The sequence below is a fragment of the Helianthus annuus genome, chromosome 2, assembly GCF_002127325.2.
Source record: "Helianthus annuus cultivar XRQ/B chromosome 2, HanXRQr2.0-SUNRISE, whole genome shotgun sequence".
Taxonomy (NCBI): domain Eukaryota; kingdom Viridiplantae; phylum Streptophyta; class Magnoliopsida; order Asterales; family Asteraceae; genus Helianthus; species Helianthus annuus.
Window position 1 is genome coordinate 9,118,656 of NC_035434.2, and position 23,157 is coordinate 9,141,812.

General features: G+C 31.8%; 4 protein-coding genes and 2 long non-coding RNA genes across 7 annotated transcripts; all 6 read right to left on the bottom strand.

The window, feature by feature from the left end:
* Positions 1-7,967: 7,967 nt before the first annotated feature.
* LOC118483334 lies at positions 7,968-10,872 on the bottom strand. The gene is made up of 2 exons (XM_035979029.1): positions 9,653-10,872; positions 7,968-9,533 (listed from the first exon to the last, which is right to left on the bottom strand). The coding sequence occupies exons 1-2, from the start codon at positions 10,809-10,811 to the stop codon at positions 8,587-8,589; spliced, it is 2,106 nt and encodes a 701-aa protein (XP_035834922.1). The 5' UTR covers positions 10,812-10,872; the 3' UTR covers positions 7,968-8,586.
* A 3,287-nt stretch (positions 10,873-14,159) lies between these two features.
* On the bottom strand, positions 14,160-14,574 carry LOC110885677. The gene is made up of 3 exons (XR_004870418.1): positions 14,492-14,574; positions 14,368-14,400; positions 14,160-14,249 (listed from the first exon to the last, which is right to left on the bottom strand). It is a non-coding gene; the product is annotated as an uncharacterized LOC110885677 (long non-coding RNA).
* Positions 14,575-15,309: 735 nt separating this feature from the next.
* On the bottom strand, positions 15,310-18,176 carry LOC110910100. 2 transcript variants are annotated; one of them, XM_035979032.1, is made up of 11 exons: positions 17,835-18,176; positions 17,466-17,733; positions 17,300-17,356; positions 17,016-17,143; positions 16,855-16,939; positions 16,616-16,748; positions 16,324-16,533; positions 16,098-16,218; positions 15,823-16,014; positions 15,663-15,731; positions 15,310-15,587 (listed from the first exon to the last, which is right to left on the bottom strand). In XM_035979032.1, the coding sequence occupies exons 7-11, from the start codon at positions 16,407-16,409 to the stop codon at positions 15,390-15,392; spliced, it is 666 nt and encodes a 221-aa protein (XP_035834925.1). In that variant the 5' UTR covers positions 16,410-16,533; positions 16,616-16,748; positions 16,855-16,939; positions 17,016-17,143; positions 17,300-17,356; positions 17,466-17,733; positions 17,835-18,176; the 3' UTR covers positions 15,310-15,389. The 2 variants fall into 2 exon arrangements, with proteins under 2 accessions (XP_035834925.1, XP_022010508.1); XM_022154816.2 differs by having other exon boundaries at positions 17,257-17,356.
* On the bottom strand, positions 16,583-17,846 carry LOC110885667. Its single transcript, XM_022133373.1, has 6 exons — positions 17,835-17,846; positions 17,466-17,733; positions 17,300-17,356; positions 17,016-17,141; positions 16,855-16,939; positions 16,583-16,748 (listed from the first exon to the last, which is right to left on the bottom strand). Exons 1-6 carry the CDS (start codon positions 17,844-17,846, stop codon positions 16,583-16,585), a joined length of 714 nt encoding a protein of 237 aa, XP_021989065.1.
* Positions 18,177-19,116: 940 nt separating the features above from the next.
* Positions 19,117-21,351, bottom strand: LOC110885659. The gene is made up of 9 exons (XM_022133363.2): positions 21,031-21,351; positions 20,823-20,933; positions 20,661-20,726; positions 20,419-20,496; positions 20,121-20,180; positions 19,970-20,037; positions 19,844-19,900; positions 19,549-19,761; positions 19,117-19,450 (listed from the first exon to the last, which is right to left on the bottom strand). The coding sequence occupies exons 1-8, from the start codon at positions 21,259-21,261 to the stop codon at positions 19,650-19,652; spliced, it is 783 nt and encodes a 260-aa protein (XP_021989055.2). The 5' UTR covers positions 21,262-21,351; the 3' UTR covers positions 19,117-19,450; positions 19,549-19,649.
* A 114-nt stretch (positions 21,352-21,465) lies between these two features.
* On the bottom strand, positions 21,466-22,931 carry LOC118483338. Its single transcript, XR_004870427.1, has 4 exons — positions 22,792-22,931; positions 22,652-22,672; positions 21,832-21,899; positions 21,466-21,748 (listed from the first exon to the last, which is right to left on the bottom strand). It is a non-coding gene; the product is annotated as an uncharacterized LOC118483338 (long non-coding RNA).
* Between the last annotated feature and the right edge of the window lie 226 nt (positions 22,932-23,157).

Consider the following 23,157-nt stretch of genomic DNA (forward strand, 5'->3'; position numbering starts at 1 on the left):
TGAAAATCATTGTTTAGTACCAACTCATGCTAAGTTTTTAAAAGAGTTAAACACTAACACTAAAATTGAAGAAATGGTAAGTGTTAAGTTAACTAATGATCAAACTTCGCTAATAAAAGAAGACCCTTTTGAAATTAACATTACACCGGTTCCATGTTTCTTTCAAAATTCCTTTATTAGTAATATCACCATTGATAAAGATCTTTGTGTTAACATAATGCCTAACTACGTTTTTGAAAAATTAAGTATTAGTGATTTCGCTCCACTTCAAATACCCATTTTTCTATCCGATCGGAAGGTAATAAAATCAATCGGTGTAGTTGAGGATGTCTTGGTTCAAGCAAATCAAATGGTTATTCTAACCGACTTTGTCATCCTCGATGATGCTCCTCTAGTCTTAGGAAAACCTTTTGTGAAAACTCATGAAGCTTTGAAAAACCGGAAGTACAACAATCTACCTCTTCAATTAGGGGCATTCAAAAGGAGCATAGATCTTGAGCGCTCAATGAAATATCCTTTTGGCAATAATGACCCCCTAATTGAAGATGAGCCAGAACCACCCGATAAGGAGGGTCTAGCCAAGGACCCTTATAAACGTGGCACACCACGGAGGCATTCCGCGGAACTATCCTTAGTTTTAGATTAGTTTAACTTTTATGCTTTCTAGTTTAGTTTTAATTTGCAGGAATAAAACACACTCGGGATGGTGAAGGATACTAAGGGAAGCTTGAACCAACACCCCATGCACAAAAACAGAGCCTCTCGACAATTTTTCTTCATTACAGCAAGTTCAGCACGGGGTCGTGCTCAACCCAACACGCCCCCGTGCCCAAAAATATGCAGAAATGCCCAGTTCAGGTACCTGGACACGGGGCCGTGCTCATTGAACACGCCCCCGTGCCCAACCTTCTGTTTACTTTTGGTACTGGCAGTCTGGACACAGGACCGTGCTCAGCCAACACCACCCCGTGTTCAGCTACCCAGTACCATAAAATCTTGTTTTTAACCCACTTTTACACATTTTAATCAACCGAAAAAACTTATTTTTGGGACACATTGAGGACAATGTGTAATTTAAGTGTGGGGGGATACTAAAACCTTGAATTTTGCAAGTCCTATTAACAGGCCTTATACAAAACTCTATTGGAACCGCTAATCACCCCAATTTTTTTCAAAAACTTTTCGTTTTTTTTATTTGTCTTGGTTTAATTTGGGAATAACAAGTTCTAAAAAGGTTATATTTTTACAAATTTACAACCGATAGCGTCGTGATAAAAAGAACCAACATAAGAAAATTATGAAAAGGCATGACAAATCTAGTTAAAATTTAATTATATATACTTGATCACATTATAAACCCATTCCCACAATAAGTGAGTTTTGAGCCTTTATTGAGCATACAAATACACATCTTTAGATTAAATGCTCATTTTTCGTTTCTTGTGTGAATAGCCGCTTGGTTTCTTACAACTCTAGAACTTGCCACACCGATACATTCCCGGTCCTTACCAACTTAAACCCAAGTAAGTAAATGATGGAGGCATTAGGACTAACCCCTTTTTATTTCTACACCATTATTTTTCTTTTTTTTTTACCACCTACCCAAAATCCCCCTAGTTAACCCCTTTGAGCCTAAACCTTTTCATTTCTTAACCCAAAACAAACACCCTTTTTCCCACCAAAATCCTTTTTTTCATTTTAAACCCTTTATTTTAGTAACAAAGCGCGGTTTTTCTTATGACTTCCTTATCAAAAAAAAAAATGATGATAATAATGAAGCCAAAAGAAATAAACAAACAAAGTTATCAAAAAGAACTTTGTTTGAAAAAAAGTTGCTTCATTAAAATAAAAAGTCAAAAAAGGGGGGGGGGGTCTTACGAAAACCGACGCTTTTTACGCTTTTCGCCCTTTTACTAACCACTAACCCAACCACCCACCTTTAGCCCAAGCCTAACCCTTCACCCAAAAAGTCCTCTTGATATTTACAAAGGTATATAGTTAAAAAGGAGGAGGATTGATTGCTTGGCAAGCTTATGGTAGGAATAAGTTCCATGCCGCTCTCGAGTGATTCACTAAAAATACACCTTCGGCCGAGTGTTGAGTGATCCCCCGTGAGGTATGTGAACTTGTATATAAATGAAATTTTAAAGAGGCATGTTATGCCCAAATAAGTAATTTCTCTTATGAAACGTTCTAAATAAATCATAACGAATAGGATTGTAAATAGTATAAAAATAAAACCCAATAAAGATCTTGGATTCCTAACACTCAAGACAAGCCCAAAACCTTCTCTTCTACCCATTCCATTTAGGAGTGTTAGCCACATATTAAAGAGTTTTGCTTGAGGATAAGCAAAGATTCAAGTGTGAGGGTATTTGATGTGTTTAAAATGCAACATATAAATTACATCAAATGAGGCATAAAACTAACCTTTTTTAAGTACTAATGTTGGAAAAAGTGTGCTTTTGTCTTCCTTTTGTATTTTCAGGGTTAAAAGAGATTAAATGAACAAAAGAAGCAAAAATGCAGCCAAATCCAACATAAATACAAAGAAAAGGAAGAAACGTGGCATGCCCGACTCCTCGACAGCATCTCCCAAAGCAAAAACAAGAAGAAAGTTGAGCATGGGGCTGTGCCCAGCTGAGCATGGGGCTATGCCCAGCTGAGCACGGGGCAGCGCCCAGCTCAACACGGGGCGTGTCCAGCTCAACACGGGGCCGTGCTCAGCGAGCACGGGGCAGTGTCCAGGATGGTCAGCCCTGGCAGAAAAGACAAAGTAATAGAAGCTTCTGTTGCCCACCACGGGGCCGTGCCCAGCGGACACGGGGGCGTGGCGAAAGTACAGCAGGCGCATTAATTGTAATTGCGAATTACAATTAATGAAGAGAGAGAGTGTCAGACAGGCACGGGGCCGTACCCAGCCTTCTGTTCAGCCTATAAATAGGAGTGCTTGGTTTCATTGCAACTCATCCCTTGGCACACCACCTCTCTCACACTTCATCCACCACCCACCACCATCACAACACCATCATCCACCACCATCATCCATTGTCCATCATAGAGTGTGTGAGTCGTCTCGGGATCCAAGATTGATCGTAAGAGTTCTTGACAATCAAGGCCATGATTGCCTAAGTCTCTTACATCACTTGGTGAAGACAAGTGTTTAGTATAATACTTTTTATTTTTAATCTTTTGCACTTTTTATTTGGTTTTGTATTAATGACTTTAATAACTAGTTGCTTATGTTGAAGGTGATCTTTCCTTATCGTTTGTCCGTGGTGTCTTGGCATTATTTTACTGTCTATAAAAAATAAAAGATTTTCACCATTCATATCTCCACGGTCTATATGGAGGTATGTTGGCTACCTGGTCGGGGGTTAAGTGAACGGTTTGGTAAGGGTCTTGCCCTTGTTCAGCGTTAAGAGGTCCTGCAAGGGACCTGGGTCAAATTTAGTAGGATCTCCTTCAATGCCCATAAGTATTGGATGGCGGGGATCCAAACTCTTTGACCCCCTCATAAGTTAACTACTATTAATACTATAACCCGGCTATTTAGGACTATATCCCTGCTGACTCAGACTACTTAGTCGAGGGTAACGTCACCGCCAAAAGCGGGGCCTACCATAATTTGCATTAATAACTTAATTCATTATCTTCCAATATTCCAACCCTTTAGGATTGTATCCTTGCTGACTTAAACTACTGGGTTGAGGGTAACGTCGCCTTCAAAAGAGGGGCCTACTACAATAACTAAGATAATCTCTTAAACAAGTGCAAAAGTGCGAAAATAATCAAATGTTATACTAGTACACGAGTCGGATCCAAGTGATACATCTTGTCTATCTGTTTTTATTTTTATTTTATTTTTCAGCATTTAGTTAGTTTTTATTTTCTTAGTTTAAAAATCTTTTCTAACTTTTTGATTTGATTAGACGTTGAGGATAAACCGGTACTAAAAGCTCTTGTGTCCTTGGACGACCTCGGTATCTTACCAACACTATACTACATCCACGATGGGTGCACTTGCCCATATGTGTTTTTTGTGTTAGTAAATATCGTGTTTTATAAATTTAAAACTTGGCTAAAAGTGTAAAAAGGGCTTAAAATATATATTAACAATATATTACACTACACGCACATCAATATATATATATATATATAGGTGACATATAGTAAGATAGAACAAATCAATGTTATTACAAATCTTTTAAAATTTTATATAATAAATGAAGATACATGTTTCCAAATATGTATCGATAGAAATCAATTGTAATTGTTTCCTTATAATTTGTTACAATTAGATGGAACATTCCAAAAATATCATATCAATACGAAAATAAAACAATTCTTGAAGAATCATGATAAAAGTCAAATGTTAATGAATTAAAAAAAAACAGATTTCTTCATAATCAACAATATATTTAGGTTTTATTTATTTATTTTTTATTATTTAGGTTATATGGTAAGAAAAACTGAATTTCATACTAACCACATCATAAGCATATCAACAACATATACATATTACCAAAAGACTTGTCTAACAAACCATCAGTACTATCCCAAAGTATCAAAACAAACCAACCATAAAAACACATTTAATATTCATTCTTAACCATCTAACATAAACATAATAACGAACATTCACGAACGGCCTCTTTTCTTTGTGATCTTGGGTACGACTTTGGTCAACATCAAACGCTGAGAAGACTTGACGTACGTAAAGAAAAGAGTGGAGCCGAACTCGATGTAATTCAATTTCAAGAAAGCTGGCTACTTTTTAAAACCATACCTGAAACCCTTCCCAGACTTCTTGCCTCTTGTGCCCAACTTAAGGAGTTCACATTTTTGGTTCTGAACTGTAACATGGTGCAAGTTGTCAAGAGAAAGACACAGATGGCTTGAAACATCAGTCGGTAAACGCTGAGAAAAATAAAAGGATTAATTACCTGATTGATTAATAAGTTATGTCTCTTGTATTATGTGTTATTTGAAGGGAAAAAAATTATTATAAAGTTTACCAGCCTGCTTTCGGCTTTCTTGGTGAATTTAATTACATCAGTTTTTTTGAACTTTTTTGATGTACAGCATTTACGCCCAACATGAAGGGCAGTAGATGTCGTGGATCTGAATAACTTACACTTTGGTTTAGCCTACATAATTGAATAAGATACAATAAGTGTAAAAATCATATAGATAAAATTGTACAACAATAAGATACACGGTTCTTTATATAATCAAAGATAATTTCATGGTTACGGTATCTTACTTGAGAGACAACGCGAGAAGACAGATTTTGCTCAGAAACAAAATCAGTTGATTTTCCTTTTCGTTCAACCTAAAGGAAATAAAATAATTAACATATTGATATAGAATGAAATAACTAAAAGAATTATATAATAATTAAGCATGTTTTTATACATGTAATGTATTGTTTGGTATGAAAAAAGTATTCAAAACAACATCAAACTGGCTTTTCACATTAACAAAAACGAAATTTCAAATTATTAATTATATTTATAGAAAAAAACATCAAACTATATTATCGAAACATAAACAACCTTTGTCGAAAGCCCTTTATCTCCAACATAAAACTTTGATTTGACCTTAGGATGAACCTACAAAACCATAAAAGATTTAACATATTACCATTAAAAAAATTTATTCATTAAAAGGATTACATAATGGAAAACAAATACACCGAATAGAATAAAAAGTTTATTATATGTATTAAAAATAAGTATTAAATTAAATTAGTATATAACAAACAACCTTTGGAGATATAGTCTCGTTACCAAATACAATCTTTGACTTTCCTTTTGGGTCATTCTACATAATAATGGATGATAAACATATAAGTATAGAACAAAGTAATTAGAAGAATTATATAATATATAAGGCACGTTGTGAAACACTTACATGAGACCGATAGGCATCAGATTAAGATGAAAGGCGCATAGATTCACCAACTATATCACCACCAAGATCTTCATCAACATCACTTTCGTTGGTAATCACCTTCTCTTTGTGTTCCGACTACACAAACATAATATTCAAAAACACCGACAACGTTAACTTCAAGATTAACTAATAAGCTCGTATTAGGAAAAAAATATATTATAAGCATAATAACACTAACCGCAAGCAGTAAATCAATTCCATCATCTCCGTAAATAGGATCATCCAACACAACAACGTCAACCTTCTTGAAATACATTTGAGTACCAGTTTCATGATTAAAAACAGACAACTCAAAAGTCTCATATCTAGCCATTGTAAAAATAAAAGTAGTTCGCGAATCTAATGCAAGATCCCTAATCAACTTAGACCATCCATCAGTGAAAGCACATTTGTCGGACAACGCCTCCATCTTCACATTCCAAAACCTATCACCGACATAAAGAGTTGCTGATCCACCTTTATAATTGCTGCCGTAAAACTGTCCCCAGAATTTGTCTGCCATGAGCTGTAAATTTGTTAACAATTATGTTAAACAAAATATGCACAAAAAAATTGACATAAAAAAAGTTATTATTTCATATATAGTACTTACAATGAAATCATCATCAACTCTAATAGAAGTGATAAAAAAGTTATCCAAAACACATGACTTAAAGATATCGAGATACCATGTAGATGGTCCAAGACTGTTGAACAACAGATAATCATTTTTTTGTAAACCACTGTCCGTAACGACTTTAACAAACCCATCACCTAAAACAGGACCCAACCCATATTTTTCAATTTCAACAATCCATAAGTTGTCAGCAGCAAATATTTTAACACGATCACCATATGGGAATTGTTCTCCCCACAGTAATGTGGCAAAATCATACGGTATTTCCGATAATTTGAAACAAAAGACATATAAGTATCAACATAATTTTTAGTAAACATAATAAAAAAAATACATACCACTTGTGTAGGATGATGAACATCGACTAACTTCAAGAAAGAACAACTACTGCTTTTTGGATCCATATCTGTAAAGGTATTATCAATATTTTTTTAGATCAAAAAATAAAATGGTAACATCAAAAAATAAACACATTCAAAACAAAGAAAATATTTTATTCTTCCAATTAACAATGACTAAAGTTGGAAAATTATTACTGATAAAGAAAGAAAGTATACATATAAATCAAAAGTACAAACAATAAGCAAATTTCACTAACCTATTATCTTTGAACATAAATTTTAATCACAATGTTATCCAATAATTACGGTTTAACATTAAAAAGGAAATTAAAAAACATAAAAAAGTGGAAAATCTTGTAAAGATAACATAAACATCGGAATCGGATTATTATTAAAGAAAAATGTGTGTGACAGTTGATTGTACATAGAACAATGGATATTCATTTGTATTGCAAAACAATAAGAAGAAAACTTCTCAATACCCGGATTAAAGATCAACAACATACCTTCTTCGGCTGATTGTAGGTAGAAGATGGGAATAATGAAGATTGAAACCCTATAACAATGGCGGTGATGAAGCGAGAACCAAGAGAAGAGGTGAAAGATTTCTTGATGGGTAATGATGTTCTCGATGATATGATGGTTTTGTTTTGAGTTGCATCAATTTTGAAGTAAATAAAATACAATTACAAATTAACCCCTTATTGATTTCTACTAGTTACACAATTAGATTTAGAAAAAGTGGAATATAATACTTAGACTACCAACTTACTTTAAAATAATACTTTAACAAAAGTTTATAAATTGTAATGTTTCTATTTCAAAAATAGTTTACAAATTGTTTAAACGAATAAAAAATATGGTAGGTATACTTAAATAATTTAATTTAAAAGTAAATTACAATTATAATGAATCAAGATGTAAAATCAAATCAAGTATTTATATAAAAAATAAACTTCAAAACTTACAATTTGAAAATAAACTTTAAATTTTCAACTACAATTTTCCAAATATTTCTTTGTAAACAACATTTTGCAGTTTTATTCGTTGGCCTTCCATCTTTGTCAAATATTAAAAGTATCACGCCATCTCTGGTCTTTACTCTCGACAACGCAATATAAAGTTGACCATGTGAGAAAACGGGGTCTCTTAGGTATAGACCAACTCTGGATAAAGATTGTCCTTGACTTTTGTTAATAGTAATGGCAAAACATACGGTTATTGGAAACTGCCTTCGTTGAAACTTGAAGGGTATTTTCTTGTCCGACGGTATCATGCTAATTCTGGGAATGTAAGTTCTTGAACCAACATTACCTCCTGATAGTATCTCAGCCTCGATAACACATTTACCAAGACGTGTAATCTGAAGACGCGTACCATTGCATAAACCATTTTGCTGATCAATGTTCCTCAAAAGCATGACTGGAACACCCAACTTTAACACCAATCTATGATTTGGTAATCCAGAAACAATGACACTATTTAACACATCAGGATTATACAAATCTTGTTGTAATGGATCAGTAATTTCCTCAGTTGGGCATATACTATCTGAGCTAGGATACTCTACTTCTTCACCAGGAAATAATGCAAGTAAACGATCATTGATACCATGTAGTCACTATCTTTAAAACGGTCAAGAACTGACAGATATACAAAGTCAATCAAGCTTTAAATTGGATCAGTTGAATCAGTTATTAAAAGATCGTTTGGTATTTCTATAGTTGACTCGCCATCATTACCATCACAAAGATTGCCTTCACCAATTTCAAGAAGCCATTTCGCAAAATCGTTTATCTTATCAATGTTTGAACTACTGGTTCCAACAGATAAACGCAAGTTCCTGGTCAATTTTAAAACCTTGCAAGTGGGCCAAATGTAAGATGAACATAAAGAGGCGTGTATGATGTCTTGCCTGCTTCCATTTTGTACAACCGGTAGGATTTGCCTAAAGTCACCACCGAAAACAATAGCCTTTCCACCAAATGGAATTTCAGAATTATGTGAATCAGAGACACTCAAAACATCTTTCAATGTACGGTCAAGAGCCTCAAAAGCATGTTTGTGTACCATCGGTGCTTCATCCCAAATAATCAACTTGGCTTCGTTTAGAAGATTAGCGATTTCAAAATTAGGCTTGATATGGCAAACGGAATCTTCATTAAGATTAATCGGAATATGAAATCTTGAATGGGCGGTACGGCCTCGTGACAACAGCAATGATGCAATCCCGCTTGAAGCAACATTAATAACAATATGTCCATTGCATCTTATGGAAGCAGCTAAGGTTTTCCACAGAAATGTCTTACCTGTACCACCGTAACCATACACAAAAAAAACACCACCTTTCCCACGTCCAACAGCAGCCATAATCTCGTTATACACTGCTCTTTGATCATCATTTAAAGAATTATGAAGCTTATTGAAATCAGCCCTAACTTCATCCTTGTCCCAAGAAAGCTCCTCATTTATCAGACGGTTGCTCTCGTATACTGTGGAATCTTCTTCTGGAACAGGCATTGGTGAGAATCTATGCAAGCTGGATCCATTACGGATAAGATAGTTTTCGATTTTAGACAACATTATATTCTTTAAACGCTCATCTGAAACAACAAAACCTACAATAAAAAGTAAATTTAATTAATTTAAGAACACACTTTGTTAATATAAGCATAACTGAATAATAAAAAAGAAAAATTTTATGTCAAAAAAAATATTATAAATTTAAAAAAAATACCACTAAACCCAGAATCCTTCCGCATATTGTATATAATGTCCTCAGACAAAAACTCCCACGTCTTCTCCCAAACAACTTCTGGTCTTAAAAGCGTATTAGACAGAAGAAGTGTACCGAACAATGAATGGAGATAATGACCATTTCCTGTAAAACCGGCTTCTTTAATACACTTAATGTATTCGTTGTCATCGTCTAAAAGGCCACGTGCATAACATGCATCCCTAAAAGTAGGATAAACAACACCCTCATAGGTTCTAATTTCTTCAAACGATCGTGGACCCTTGACCTTGGTTAGAAGAATTCTAAGGTAATAAGCCTCACCAAGGGAAGGAGAGTCAAAATAGATTCTCCCAACCACAACATAATTTTTACGTGGCTGCCAGCAACGATCCTGTAACTTCCAAACATACTTTGATGGAAACTCAACATAAGTAAGTTTCCTTGCTTCAAGTTTGGAATTGTTCATGTTCATCCACTTTAGAAAAATAGAAGAATTAACCTGAGGTTTGTTTAGGACATCTTCAATATCATCTTCACCACTGAATACTACATTTTGCTGGTCTGGAAGATGAAATGGTAACCTCATAACAGACGGATACCTATAGTAAACGTCACATCCAAATATTCTCCAGCTGGCTTCACATGCGGAAACATATCTTGCCTCGTAATATTCTTTTATTTCATCTTTGGGTATCTCCTCCTCAATTCCTCTGTCTGAATCTATAGCAGCAACAGTGGCTCTGTCTGGTCCTTTATTAATGTATTTAAACAAATACTTAATTGAACCTGCCTGATTGCACCACTCCACATTAATGTGCGCCTGATATCTTCTAAGAAGCCTTTTTTTGTATGGAACGACGCTCCTGTTGTCCAATGTGACACCCTTCTTCAGAACTGTGTGACCGTCATCTCTTCGCCTATAAAGGGGAAATCCATCTGAATCAACAGAAGTAGCCTCCAAAAACTTCTTTGGAAAATTCTTAGAACAACGGTTGCCTACCATGCATGGACATTTCAAGTTAGCCTGTCCACATGAACCATGAATCATGAACTCACACACCAGAGAATATAATTCAGGATCTTCATTCTTATCAGGAATCTCAGCTGTGATAAAAGGGTCGATATGTTCAACAGTAGGAACCTTATGATCAGCTTTCATAAACACACATAAATGCGCATGTGGCAGACCACGCTTCTGAAATTCGACGGTATAAACAACTGTAGAAGAAAAAAGATCAGCAAATACAGATAAAATAAGTGTAAAAGAAAATAATCCACATACCCTCATTAATATCGCCAAGAATTTTTTTTTCCTTGAGGTCTTTTATCAATGCATCAAGCTTCATCTTAAACAATCGACAAAGTATGTCGGGTCTGTCTTCAGGCTTAACTGATGAGTCACCAATAAACCTTACCATCTCGGGCCATTTCGGATTACATGTAATAGTTATAAAAAAATCAGGATACCCATAAGTCCTACATAAAGCCATAGCATCCAGGTAATTTTGCATCATATAGCGAGCTCTACCAGTAAATGACGAAGGTAATATGACAGGTTTTCCAGTATGAGACAAATCACTCTGCCCAACTTGCTGAACATTTTTTAGACTGTTAAACGATTTGCATCTTAATTTTGTTTGCTGAAATCGTATGTAGTTTAGCCTCTCGCTTTCGATCATTGTGTATGTGTCGACTATAAACTGCTGATACAACCTCCTCGCATTAAGGATTAGAGAGAACTTGTTGTCCCTATCCTGCATCCTATAAGCAAAGAACTCTCTCATCGTGCAATTTGGACGTGTCTTCTTTGTGTTTGGACCAAAATCCATTTGAGGAATGTTAATCCTATAGCCATCATCTCCATACGGAAAAAGAATTGGATATTGTAAAGCAAGGTATGACGGATGTAACTCGCTAATACGTTTAAGCACTCCTGACCGCTCTTCGACAATAATATCACGTTGTTCCACACTTTGATTTTCATCACCCACAATTAAAGCAGCAACTTCGGATGACGTAGGTAAATTGTAAGTCATGTCGTCTCGATCTCTCTGATAAATCAACCTAAGCCTAAGAGAAATGTTAGGTTTCTCATGAAGATGATTTCGAACCATCCGATATGTTTTTACCAACATATTTTTTCAATCTAACATGTCAGTAAGATACTTTATGAATTTATCGTCAAGTTCTTTTGCTCTGGAAGATGACTGAGTTGTTGAATCCCTGGTAGAAAAATTAAAGATATTTAATAATAAGTAGAATATAGGCAAAATAATTTATTAGGAACAAATAGAGGATTATATATATAGATGCTGAAAAAAGTAACATACCCAAATAAGGTCTTCCTATTGTATAATTCATTCTTGGTATCGTAAATATAAAGTTTGTGAAAACTTTGGTTGGTCTCCGGGTTTAGGAAGAAGGCTACCCATACTATGTGCATTCTGACCACTGATTCTATAAACAAAAGGAGCATTACCTTTGTTTATCTTAGTATCCATTTTTCCTCCCATAGAAGTAAAGGAAAACATTGAATTGTAACGTCGAATGTTCTTTAAGAAAAACTTGCTATCTGAATCTAAAGATCGAAAAAGCATCTGGTAAGATGGGTCAGATTCTTTATAATCAGGTAAGTCAACTTTACCATAACCACAACATAAGCCATATGTTCGCTTTTCAAGTGTAATCTGACCCTTTCCAGCTTCAGTTGGCCATAACCTTGCAAAGCATAACCCACAACAAAGAGATTGGTCGCCATGGTCAAGGTAATCTGCACAGTTTAACACAAACTTAAGACTTAAGAATGTAAAAAAATAATGATTATAATTTTTTTAGGTTACATGTAGATGTGCCTTTGCTGACGTCTTTAATCACTTGTTGAACACGATTTTCATCGTCAGAATCAAGATCAGCCTTTCGTATGGGTTCTATTTCGATTGGTTTATGAGTAAGCTTACGCCTTCCAGAAGACATCCTTTTTACCGAAGACGTTTCCCTTGTCAAAGATGTTGCATTGCATTTACTAACAATCCGCGGAGTAATAGAATAGCAATCGGTCAGTGGTAAAGTAGATGACGTTGCAATATTCTCTGTTATAACAAATAAAAAAAATGATTTAAGAATAAGTATATTAATTGTAGCAAAAAAAATATATAAACATCTATAATTTAAAAATATACTTGGAGAAATACGATTCAAAGAAGACATAGCATTAGTAAACTGTGAGACATTAGGAATTTCTGAACGTATATTTGTCATACAGGAAGCATGTGTTATGTTTTCTTTGTTTGCACTATTTGTACTTTGCGTTAATGTAGAAGACTCTTGCAATATGATATTGGTCTTCCTATTCAACCTTAAAACCGATCCAGATGAAGACGTCACCGTTCTTGAAGAATTGAAATTATTTCCTACCAAAAAAAGAAGACAAATATCATATTACAAATAACCATTCAAACAAAAGGGTATTGACATATATATCAGAAGGGTTATTTAATTTTAATAATCCTAAGTTTCACCAGTTGGCCGATAATAATCCCAACTTTAAAAATTCTCTCCAATAATCCCAACTTGTAAAAGTTTGGCCGCCATTGATCCTTTTCAAACATATAAGAATTTGGTCTCCTCAATAGATTCAATTACACCTAGAGGCTCCTTAATTGATTTAAGTACACCTATGTTAGAAAACGATCAATGGCGGCCAAACTTTAAAAGTTGGGATTATTGCAGGGAACTTTTAAAGTTAGGATTATTATCGGCCAACTGGTGAAAATTAGGATTATTAAAATCCAATAACCCATATCAGAATGATAAAAAAAATTTATCAAACATCATGCATTAATAACTTTTTTTTGTAAACGAACCTGGTATTATGTTTGATACATTTGACAACGGTGTACGCTTGGGTGTTGTATAAGGGTCTTGCATCGCTTTTCCGTTCTTCTTCATAGTAGAATGTGTTATAATGGAAGTTCCTCCATTACCGGAAGAATTTAAATGATTGCCTAATACAAAATAAACAATCATTATTGTAAGTAAAACATATAATACAACCACTTTTGTATAAGGTGTAAAAAAATTATTGTTGTACTAATAACATGGTTTTACGTAAAAGTAAACTTACTTAAAGGAATAACAGGTGAACAATTTATAGGAAAGCTTGTCATTGAAGAATTGGGTGTTATATTTTCTTTGTTGTTTAAAACGATCCGTGTTGCTGATGAAGACGTTGAAACCCCTTTTGAAGGAATACATCTTCGAGTAATCTTTGATCTCTTACTATCAATATAGAGTTTTCTTAATCTACGCTTTTTTTTTTGCCTCGGCAACTGCAATGTTAAAATGGTTAAAGCAATAAAATATGACATAAGAAAAATTAAACAGTACTAATGATAAGACTACTATAAAAATAATTTTTTAACAAACTTTGGATAAGTATACTTATAATTTGAGTAAGTAAATTAAGTATGTATATAGATAAAAAGAATGATAAAGAAGTAACCTTTGAGAAAATAAGGATGAACTTGTGTAGTGCATTTTGATCTCTTATTATCAAGATGTAGTTTTCTTAAGTTTCGTCTACGCCTGGCCTCGTCAGCTACAATTACAAAATAATTAAAGAGGTCAAGGAAGGAGTAACAAAAAATTAAGAACCAATGTAGATTAAGTTTTAAAACGTAATACTACATTTAAAATTGATAACAACATTAATTTACCTTTCATAACGTAAGATAACCAACGTCTGTAATCTGAAAGATTTTGGGAAAAAATAAATTCATTACTCTCTTGAATTTTTTTAAAAATAATATATGATAAAACAAAATAAAGAACCACACTTACAGTCATTAACTACGGCATTCATGGGAAGTTCGGTAGAAGATGAATATTGTTGTTTGAACCTGTTATCCATTTTCTAAACACGAGCTGAAAGGTAAAATGAAACATTATAAGTTACGGTCATAATTATCGAACCAAAACTTTTATATTCTAAAAATATTTACTAATAACAAAGGTTTATCATCAGTAGCAAACATCAGAATAGGTATAAATAATAGTACAACACATTAGAATACATAAAAATGATAGTACAACAATTGAGAACTTACTGGAAATTTAAAGAATGATGGAAAAAATATTACAACGTAGGAGAATTCTGAATCAAAATTTCAAAGAAACTTGAAGATGAAATAAAGAAATGAGTTTTTTTTTTTTTTTTTTGTATTTATAGACATAATCTATTTAAGGAATAAATAATAGAAATCATTGTAAATCAATTACAATGATTTTGATGACCTTAATTATAGAAAGAATGTTAAATTTAGAAACTGTACAAAATTTTAGAAATCATTGAATAAAACAATAGAATTTGTATTACCTCTAAATTTGTATACAATATATTAAAAATGGTAACTTATTAATACAAAGAATTTAAATTAAAAAATTAGTATTACTTTCATGGTAAATATAGTAAGGGTAAGAGTAATATCGAATTTTTTATTTTGGTTTTGATCTATATCATATGAGTAGAATAGTAAATAAATAATGTAATCTAATTCAATAAGAAACATAACCAAACATCATTTAAAACCAAACGACACAATAGATAACTAAAGATGTCATATTACATAAGCATACCATATAAATGTTTTAAAGCACCACCAAAAAAAAAAGAAATTCAAACCAAACTGTCAAACATCAAACCAAATGTTTCTTATTGTAATAATAGATTAGTTGGTTATTAATTCTTTGCATGACCCTCATCAGAAGAAATGGTATCACCACTTATGCGAGGTTTACTTGCCGACGATCCCACTACGTCTTCACTCGCATAAACATCACCAAGGTTACGCTTCAAATAGGTTGATGATTGATTCAAGTCAGAAGCAAAATCCTTTGAAACAGGTGTAGAGTTATCACCAGTGTAAGAAACACCATCCTTTATAAAAAAAAAGAAATATCAAAACCAAAGCGTTTTTAATTTTATATTATAATAGTTTTTAAAAGCTCAAACCTTTGCACTTTCACCGCCAGCATCTTGGAAATCAGACTGACTCATAGCAAACGAATCAGAGGCATCAAGCTGTAAAAAATAGAAATCAAAATACAATTTCTATAAGGACCATTTAAAGGAATAAAAAAGTTAAAAAACAATAAATATAACAATCCCTTACTTGATCAATTTTCCATTTTTTGTTTAGCTGATCCAAGATATCAGCATCATTGGTCACAACTGATATACCATAATTCTCAACAGCATTCGTAATATTAAAGTCTGTTACTCGAATAATGAAAGCACACTTGAGATTAACCAATGTGTCAAACTCAACAGGATATGCTCTGGGCATTTCATTGGTCTTGAGTATCTATATTGAAGATATGTCATGTGTGGTGAGGATATATATGAAAAAAATAATTTAAATAAAACAGGCAAAAGTATTATATTTACATCGTGCTGAATTTGTATAATTTCCTTTGCAGTTTTACCAACAAACTTCAACACCTCATGATCAAACAATGTAAGTGTCACCGTACCGGTAGAATCTTGAACTCGAATTGGTATTTTAAACCTTAAAAGCGTATTTATATAGTTAACAAAGAAACACAAACCATGTAATATCATAAATGTTAGTTGTTGTATAAAAACAATAGAAGTATGAATAACAGTTATTTACCTCGACATTGGGAAAAACATCTTTTCCTTGACAATCCTTGTTGGAACATTGGTATACCTTCTCATCTCTAACATCGCTTGTACCATCCTCCTTATCGTAAGTTTCAAAATTTTGCTCAACTTTGGATTTGCAATAGTTACATTTATCGTAATACCACATCTTATCAGAAACAATTGCTACAATAGTTCCCACAATAACAACTTTTTTTGGCTGTTAAAATAGTTAAATAAATGAATGCGTATTAAGATTCAGATAGTAGTTAAAAAGTAAAATATAAGTTGTTTGAAATAACCTGTATGATTGAACCAATATAAGCAATTGGTGAGAAAACATCATTGTTCACAAATTCATCTTCAACAGAACATATCACATACGACCCAACATGGCTACTTGACTCAGCTGAAGCAGAAAGTTTTGCAATAAACCTAATAAAAATTATTTTAAGAAACCATTATCTAAAATGAACAACAAAATACAAATAAAAATTTAGTTGATACAATTAGAAAAATTAAATTAAATAATTTTGCTCACTTTTCCTTGAATGTCAGCATCTGATCAAAATTGTCGTTAATGAAAAGCCGTGTACCGTCAAAATTATTAGATATCCCCCACTTACCTGTTATTAAGTAACATAAATAAACATCACATCTATATATATATTGTTTAAATTAAATCTAGACTTAATAAGATACCTTTGTAGGTTTTAACAGCACCAAAATGAACAGCAATGACAACATGGGCTTCACGATCTTGACTAAGCATGTACGAACACATGTCCTTCGCATAATCATCCCAAAGAGTTAAATCAACCTCAACATCTCTAAAATAGAATATAGGCAATTAATTTCAGAGTAACAAAATTAGCTAAACTTTATAAAATATAAAGGAAATAAATATAGGCAATATAAAATTTATAAATGTAAATTGTATTACTAGAGATCTTGAAGCTTAAGATTAAGGCGTTTTCCTTTAGTACCATCTTTTTTGTTAGTGTCCTCAATCTTGTAGCAAACAACAACGTAACCGATGAAATCTAAGATTAAAACATGTCACATGTTAATATAAACTAAACACAATATTTATAACTTAAATGTGAAACAAATATTTTAATATAGAGATTTTGTAAGGATTAACAATAATACCTATTGTTGTACCCTCCTTGTTTCTCTGTGACAAAACATCCTTGAAATCAACAAAATCAAAAATGAACTGTGGACCATCCCATTTACTACACTTTTCGACAAATGTATGGTAATACAAAGATAGCTTTTGATTGTTAGGAATAATTTTGAAAGATGCAGTGTTCGCAGCAAGAGATGGCCTTTTCATTATAAGGCATTCATCAACATTAAGATGTCTCTCAAATTTTGAAAACAACCTATGTAAGCAAGAAGCTTGAATCTTGGTACTCTGTACATAAATAAAAAATAACATGCAAAAAAAATGTTAATATGACCTTTAAATGATATAAAAACAACAAAGATGAATAAATAATTAGTTAAATAATTTACCATCTCATCCATATGTCCCTCTTTCGTTACCTTTCATCTTCTTTCTCCACAAACTAATAATCTTCACTTTGATAGTGTAGTTGGTACTAAGAGCGTCAATATCATTCAAAAAAGTAATTTCACCTTGGTCTTCCATACCTTACCTCTCAAACAGTTACTCAAGAAAAAGAAAAGTTATTGTTTGGAATAAATTTATGAATGCAGAGCAAATTAACATGAATTTATATGAAAACTTCTAAGATCATATTGACTAACATAAATTTACATAAATACATATTTATAAAAAATTATAATCGTGTAAATAAATACATAAAAATACTGGAAATAAAGAAATATATGTTCCTTGTAATATGAACAACATGAGAAGTAAAACTTACCTGCATGAAAAAAAAAACCTCATTTTGAAATAGAAAACTGTGACAATAAAAAAGGATTTCTTTTATTAGTACTCAACAAATGATCATTATATATATTATATGTATTATGATAAAAAAAATATTTACATCACAAATATTCCGTCATTATATTGTAGTTTCCATTTTAGTTATATATGATTGACAATCAATAATGAAACAAATATATCTAAAATAACTTTTATATGATATTGCATTATAAATGGAAGTATTACTTTACAAAACTTTTAAAAATATGAATAGAAAATATCGACAAAATAATTTAACATAAATAATGATCATTGGTTTGTTAATTATTATAAATATGTATAAGTTTCCTAAAATACATCTAAATAATAAGTTACTAAAAATATAAGATATGCATCTACAAAATAAGTAAACAAAAAAATTCAAACATCAACTGATTGGGTAATCTCAGTTGTTGTATTTTTCTCAAAATATAACAAACTAATTCTAATATGTTTTCACATCAATAACATATTAAATTGGGACTGTTATGTTTTAACATCTATAAGATATTAAATTTTCCTATTTTTATCAAAATATATAAAACTAACATTCGGATTGAAAAGAATTTTATATTGGTATTAAATTAATAAATTTAGAGGTTCAGATGTTTGCGTTGGATGCATGGATATTAAAAGAGTAATATAATTCCTTGTGCAAAGATAATAATAAAATTGACAAAAAGAGTAGTACCAAAATTATGTTCTAATTTAAAACATAAAAGAGCTTGTTAACTTTCTTACAAAAGAGACGTGTTTAAGTACTAATTGTCTAAACAAAAACATAACTAACATCAGACTTGGACCATACTAAGATCAAGCAGAAAATATGCAAAATATTGTCAACCCACTATTAACTAATAACCACCAGATCACCAAAACATATGCAAAACCAACTAACAACCACAAATGCAAACACTCACGCACGGCCTCTTTTCTTTGTCGTCTTGTGAACAACTTTGGTCAAAATCAAAAGCTGCAAAGACTTGACATATTTAAAGAAAAGAGTAGCGCCGATGTGGATTTGATTTGATTTGAAGAAAGCCGACCACTTGGAAAAACCATACCTGTAACCATCACCATTCTTTTCCGCTATCGTCTTCATGTTTGTTACCTCACATCTAAGGTTTTGGATCGAAACATCACGGAGGTTGTGAACAGAAAGAGATAACTCATCGGAAACAGCAGACGGTAAACGCTGAAAGACACAAAAAAATAATTGTCAAAGTAATGTATAACATATCCTTATTACTTGATTATAAAATCTATAAAATTTAATAATATGAAAACACATACCATTCTATTTTCTCCAACTTTGGTGAACTCAATGATTGAAACTGTTTTCGACCTTTTCAATGTAGAACGTTTACGGCTAACAGATGCGGTTTCAGCAGCCTTTATCTTATCAACAACAACAGATTGATTTTTGTTTCTAAACTTTGAACGTGTATGATGAGCGATAAGAGACTCATCGGACACAAACATAACTGTTTTACATTTCCGGGTGGCCTAATAAGTTGAAGTAAATAATAATTACTTGTTTTTATAAGATATAAAATTAAAAGTAAAAAAGTTGTATATGATAGTATACCTTCCTCTTTCTCGGCAAAACACTTTGACCAACATCAACTGTATATTTCGGAATGGTCTAAACAGGTAAATAAATACATAAGTAACTACCATTATTGGAAAACGTATAGAATAAAAAAAAACTCACATCAGAAACAACTGTGGAGCACAGACTCGGTTCAGAAAAAGAACATTTGTTTTTCCTGTAGGATCAACCTAAATAACAAAAAAGAATAAAAATATTAATATACAATGAATTAATAAATTGTATTATATAATACTTAAGTAAGTAGATATACATGGGACTTATTCTTGGGTATCAAAAATTTGTCTAGATCCGTCTCAAACTTGCTTTTGTCCTGAAAAAGGTAAACATATATATAAAAAAAATGTAAAGTAATCCACTTAAATTCAAAAAAATATAATTAAGTAACTGAAAAAAAATCTTTAAACTTAGATTTTCATCAACAACAACAATTGTTTTCACCTTCGGATCATCCTATGAAAGATAGAACATTAACCTTTGAAAATGAAAAAATAAACGTAAAATAATTCAGTTAATTACAAACTCATATAATTTAGTAAATAAACACAAACCTTTAAAGTTAAATTTTCATCACAAACAACACTTGTTTTGCCTTGCGGTTCAGTTTTTGTATCCAAATCATCTTTGAACTACGTATAACAAAAATAATTGTTTAACAATATAGTACAAATAATGATTAAATTTAATAAAGTAAGGAAAGAAAAATTGACAAAAGGTGTTTAACAATATAATAAGAATAATAATTAAATTTACTAAAATATAAAAAAAAAACATAACAATGACAAAAAATTACCTTCTTCTTAATTTCCATTTCAAGTAGAGATAAGAAAAAGTTATCAAATTTGGAATCATCAATATCCTACACAATTAACAATAAACAAATAAAACGTATAAATACAAAACAAAGATATTTATAATAAGTTTTAATAAATTTGAATAAAATATAGGGAATTACATTGAACACAGATTCAAAACTTGCCAACTGAAATTTGGCATCTTCACATTCCACAACAACACCTTCTTGAAAGTCAGTTCTAGCAGTACTACACTTCTCCTTATGTTCGGACTACAAAAAATATCAAAAATAACAATGTGTTAAATTCAATATCAACTTGTAAGCTCGCGTTGATAACTAAATAATAGTGTAGATGTATAATTCTAACCGCAATAACCAAATCATCACCATCATCACCATAGATCAAGTCATCCAAAACAACTAACTCAACCCTGTTGTTCTGAATTTGAGTACCGATTTGATGATTAAAGACTGAAAGCTCGAAAATTTTATTTCCATGCATTGAAAAGACAAAGGTAGATCGCCTGTCTAAGGCAAGATCGTTTACCATCTCAGAACATCCATGAGTAAGAACACAGCTGTCAGTTATTCCGTTCATCTTAACATTCCAAAATCTATCTCCTAAATAAAGAGTTGATTGACCACCTTTGAAATTTTTCCCATAAAATTGCCTCCAAAATTCATCAGCCATGACCTGCATAGGCAGTGATAATTAAAAATAAAAATTAATTTAAAAACCAATATACAGAAATAAAACATTATTCATCATAATGATTGTATAAGATACTACTTACAATAACGTCTTCGTGAGGTGTCATTTTGGATATAAAGCAGTTTTTATGAACAAATAATTTAAACACCATTAGAAAGAATGATGATGGTCCATATGACTCAAACATAAGGTAGTTATCTTTTCTTATACAGCTATCCCGAACAACTTTGGTGAAGCCATCAGCAAGAACAGGGCCCACATCAGTTTTTTTCACTCTAATAAACCATAACTTGTTCCCATCAATAATCTTAACTGAATCTTTGTAAGGTGGTTGGTCTCCCCAAATCATTGAAGCAAAGTCATTAGGTATTTGCTATGAGTTAAAAAAAATAAAAAAAAAGACAAATATCAGTTTACTTAAAATATGATTAGTAATTAGAATACAAATAAACGTACCAAAAATATCGGGTCATCTTCCTCAATAAGCTTTAAAAATGAAGGATTGTTGTGCAAGGGATCCATATCTGAAAATTATATATGAAGGCTTTTTAAAAAATTAAACGGTAAAGTATTTATAGCAAAACAATCAATATTCCCAAAAATAAAAAGCAACGGTTTCAAAAAAATTTAAAAACAATTTATTTTTAGAAACACAATCAATATTCTGAAAACAAAACATTAGAACAAAATGAAAACATAAACAAATAAACAAAATATCATTTCATATGATTGGAATCGAATAATGCAAAATCAACATCAACAACAAACAACGAAAAAAAAAAAGAAAAATCATCAAAAATTATTGTATTTTTAACAAAACATATCATCATCAACAAAAAACTAAAATACTGTAAATAAAAATATGAGTAACATGAGAACATAATCAAAACATCAACAAAATATCATTTCATATGATTGGAATCGGATAATATAAAATCATCATCAACAAACAACGAAAAAATAAAAGAAAAATCAAAGAATTAAATTTTGCTTGAATAAATTAAGAAAAAGAACAAACATTAGAAACTGCGAAAAAGGTTTTCAACATCAAAGACTAAAATTTTGCTTGAATAAATTGAAAATCGAACAACATAAAGAAACAATATTTAAGCTTAATCATGTACTTTTAAATTAGATATTCTCATCGATTCTTGATTAAACTTACCTATAACATGTTTGATCTACAAAAAAAAAAAAAAAAAAAAAAAACAGAAAAATTATAAAAAATTGAAATTAAACATTTACGATAAATACAAATCTAATATAGATTACATACCTGCAAATTATGTGGAATGATCTACAAAAAAAATAACAACAATAAACATTAAGATCTGCCGAAAGGGTTTTGAACAAAAAAAATTCATATAAGATCTAACAACATATAAACAGTATATAGATTTGATAAAGTACATTTACCTATGATTCTTGAAAGATTCGTCACCTAAGATGATGAGCGGAGATGGTATTTTGATGATCGCACATGGTATCTTGATTTAGGGTTCCAATGGAAGATGGTAGGTAGAAGAGAGAGAAGAGAGAGATAGAAGATCACGGATGAATAATTGTTATGCAAAATAATTGAGTAAAAAGAGTTTAAAGGATCCGTATTCTTAATGGGTAATTTGGATTACCCGAAAACTGGCCCACACCCGAAAACTGGCCCACTCATTCCCGGATCCCGCGTATATGTATGATTTTTGGTTTGTGTTTAATAAAAGTTTGTTTGTGTATAAAGAATTACATCAATTCCCTCCCAAAATCAAACTCCCATCAACAACAAAT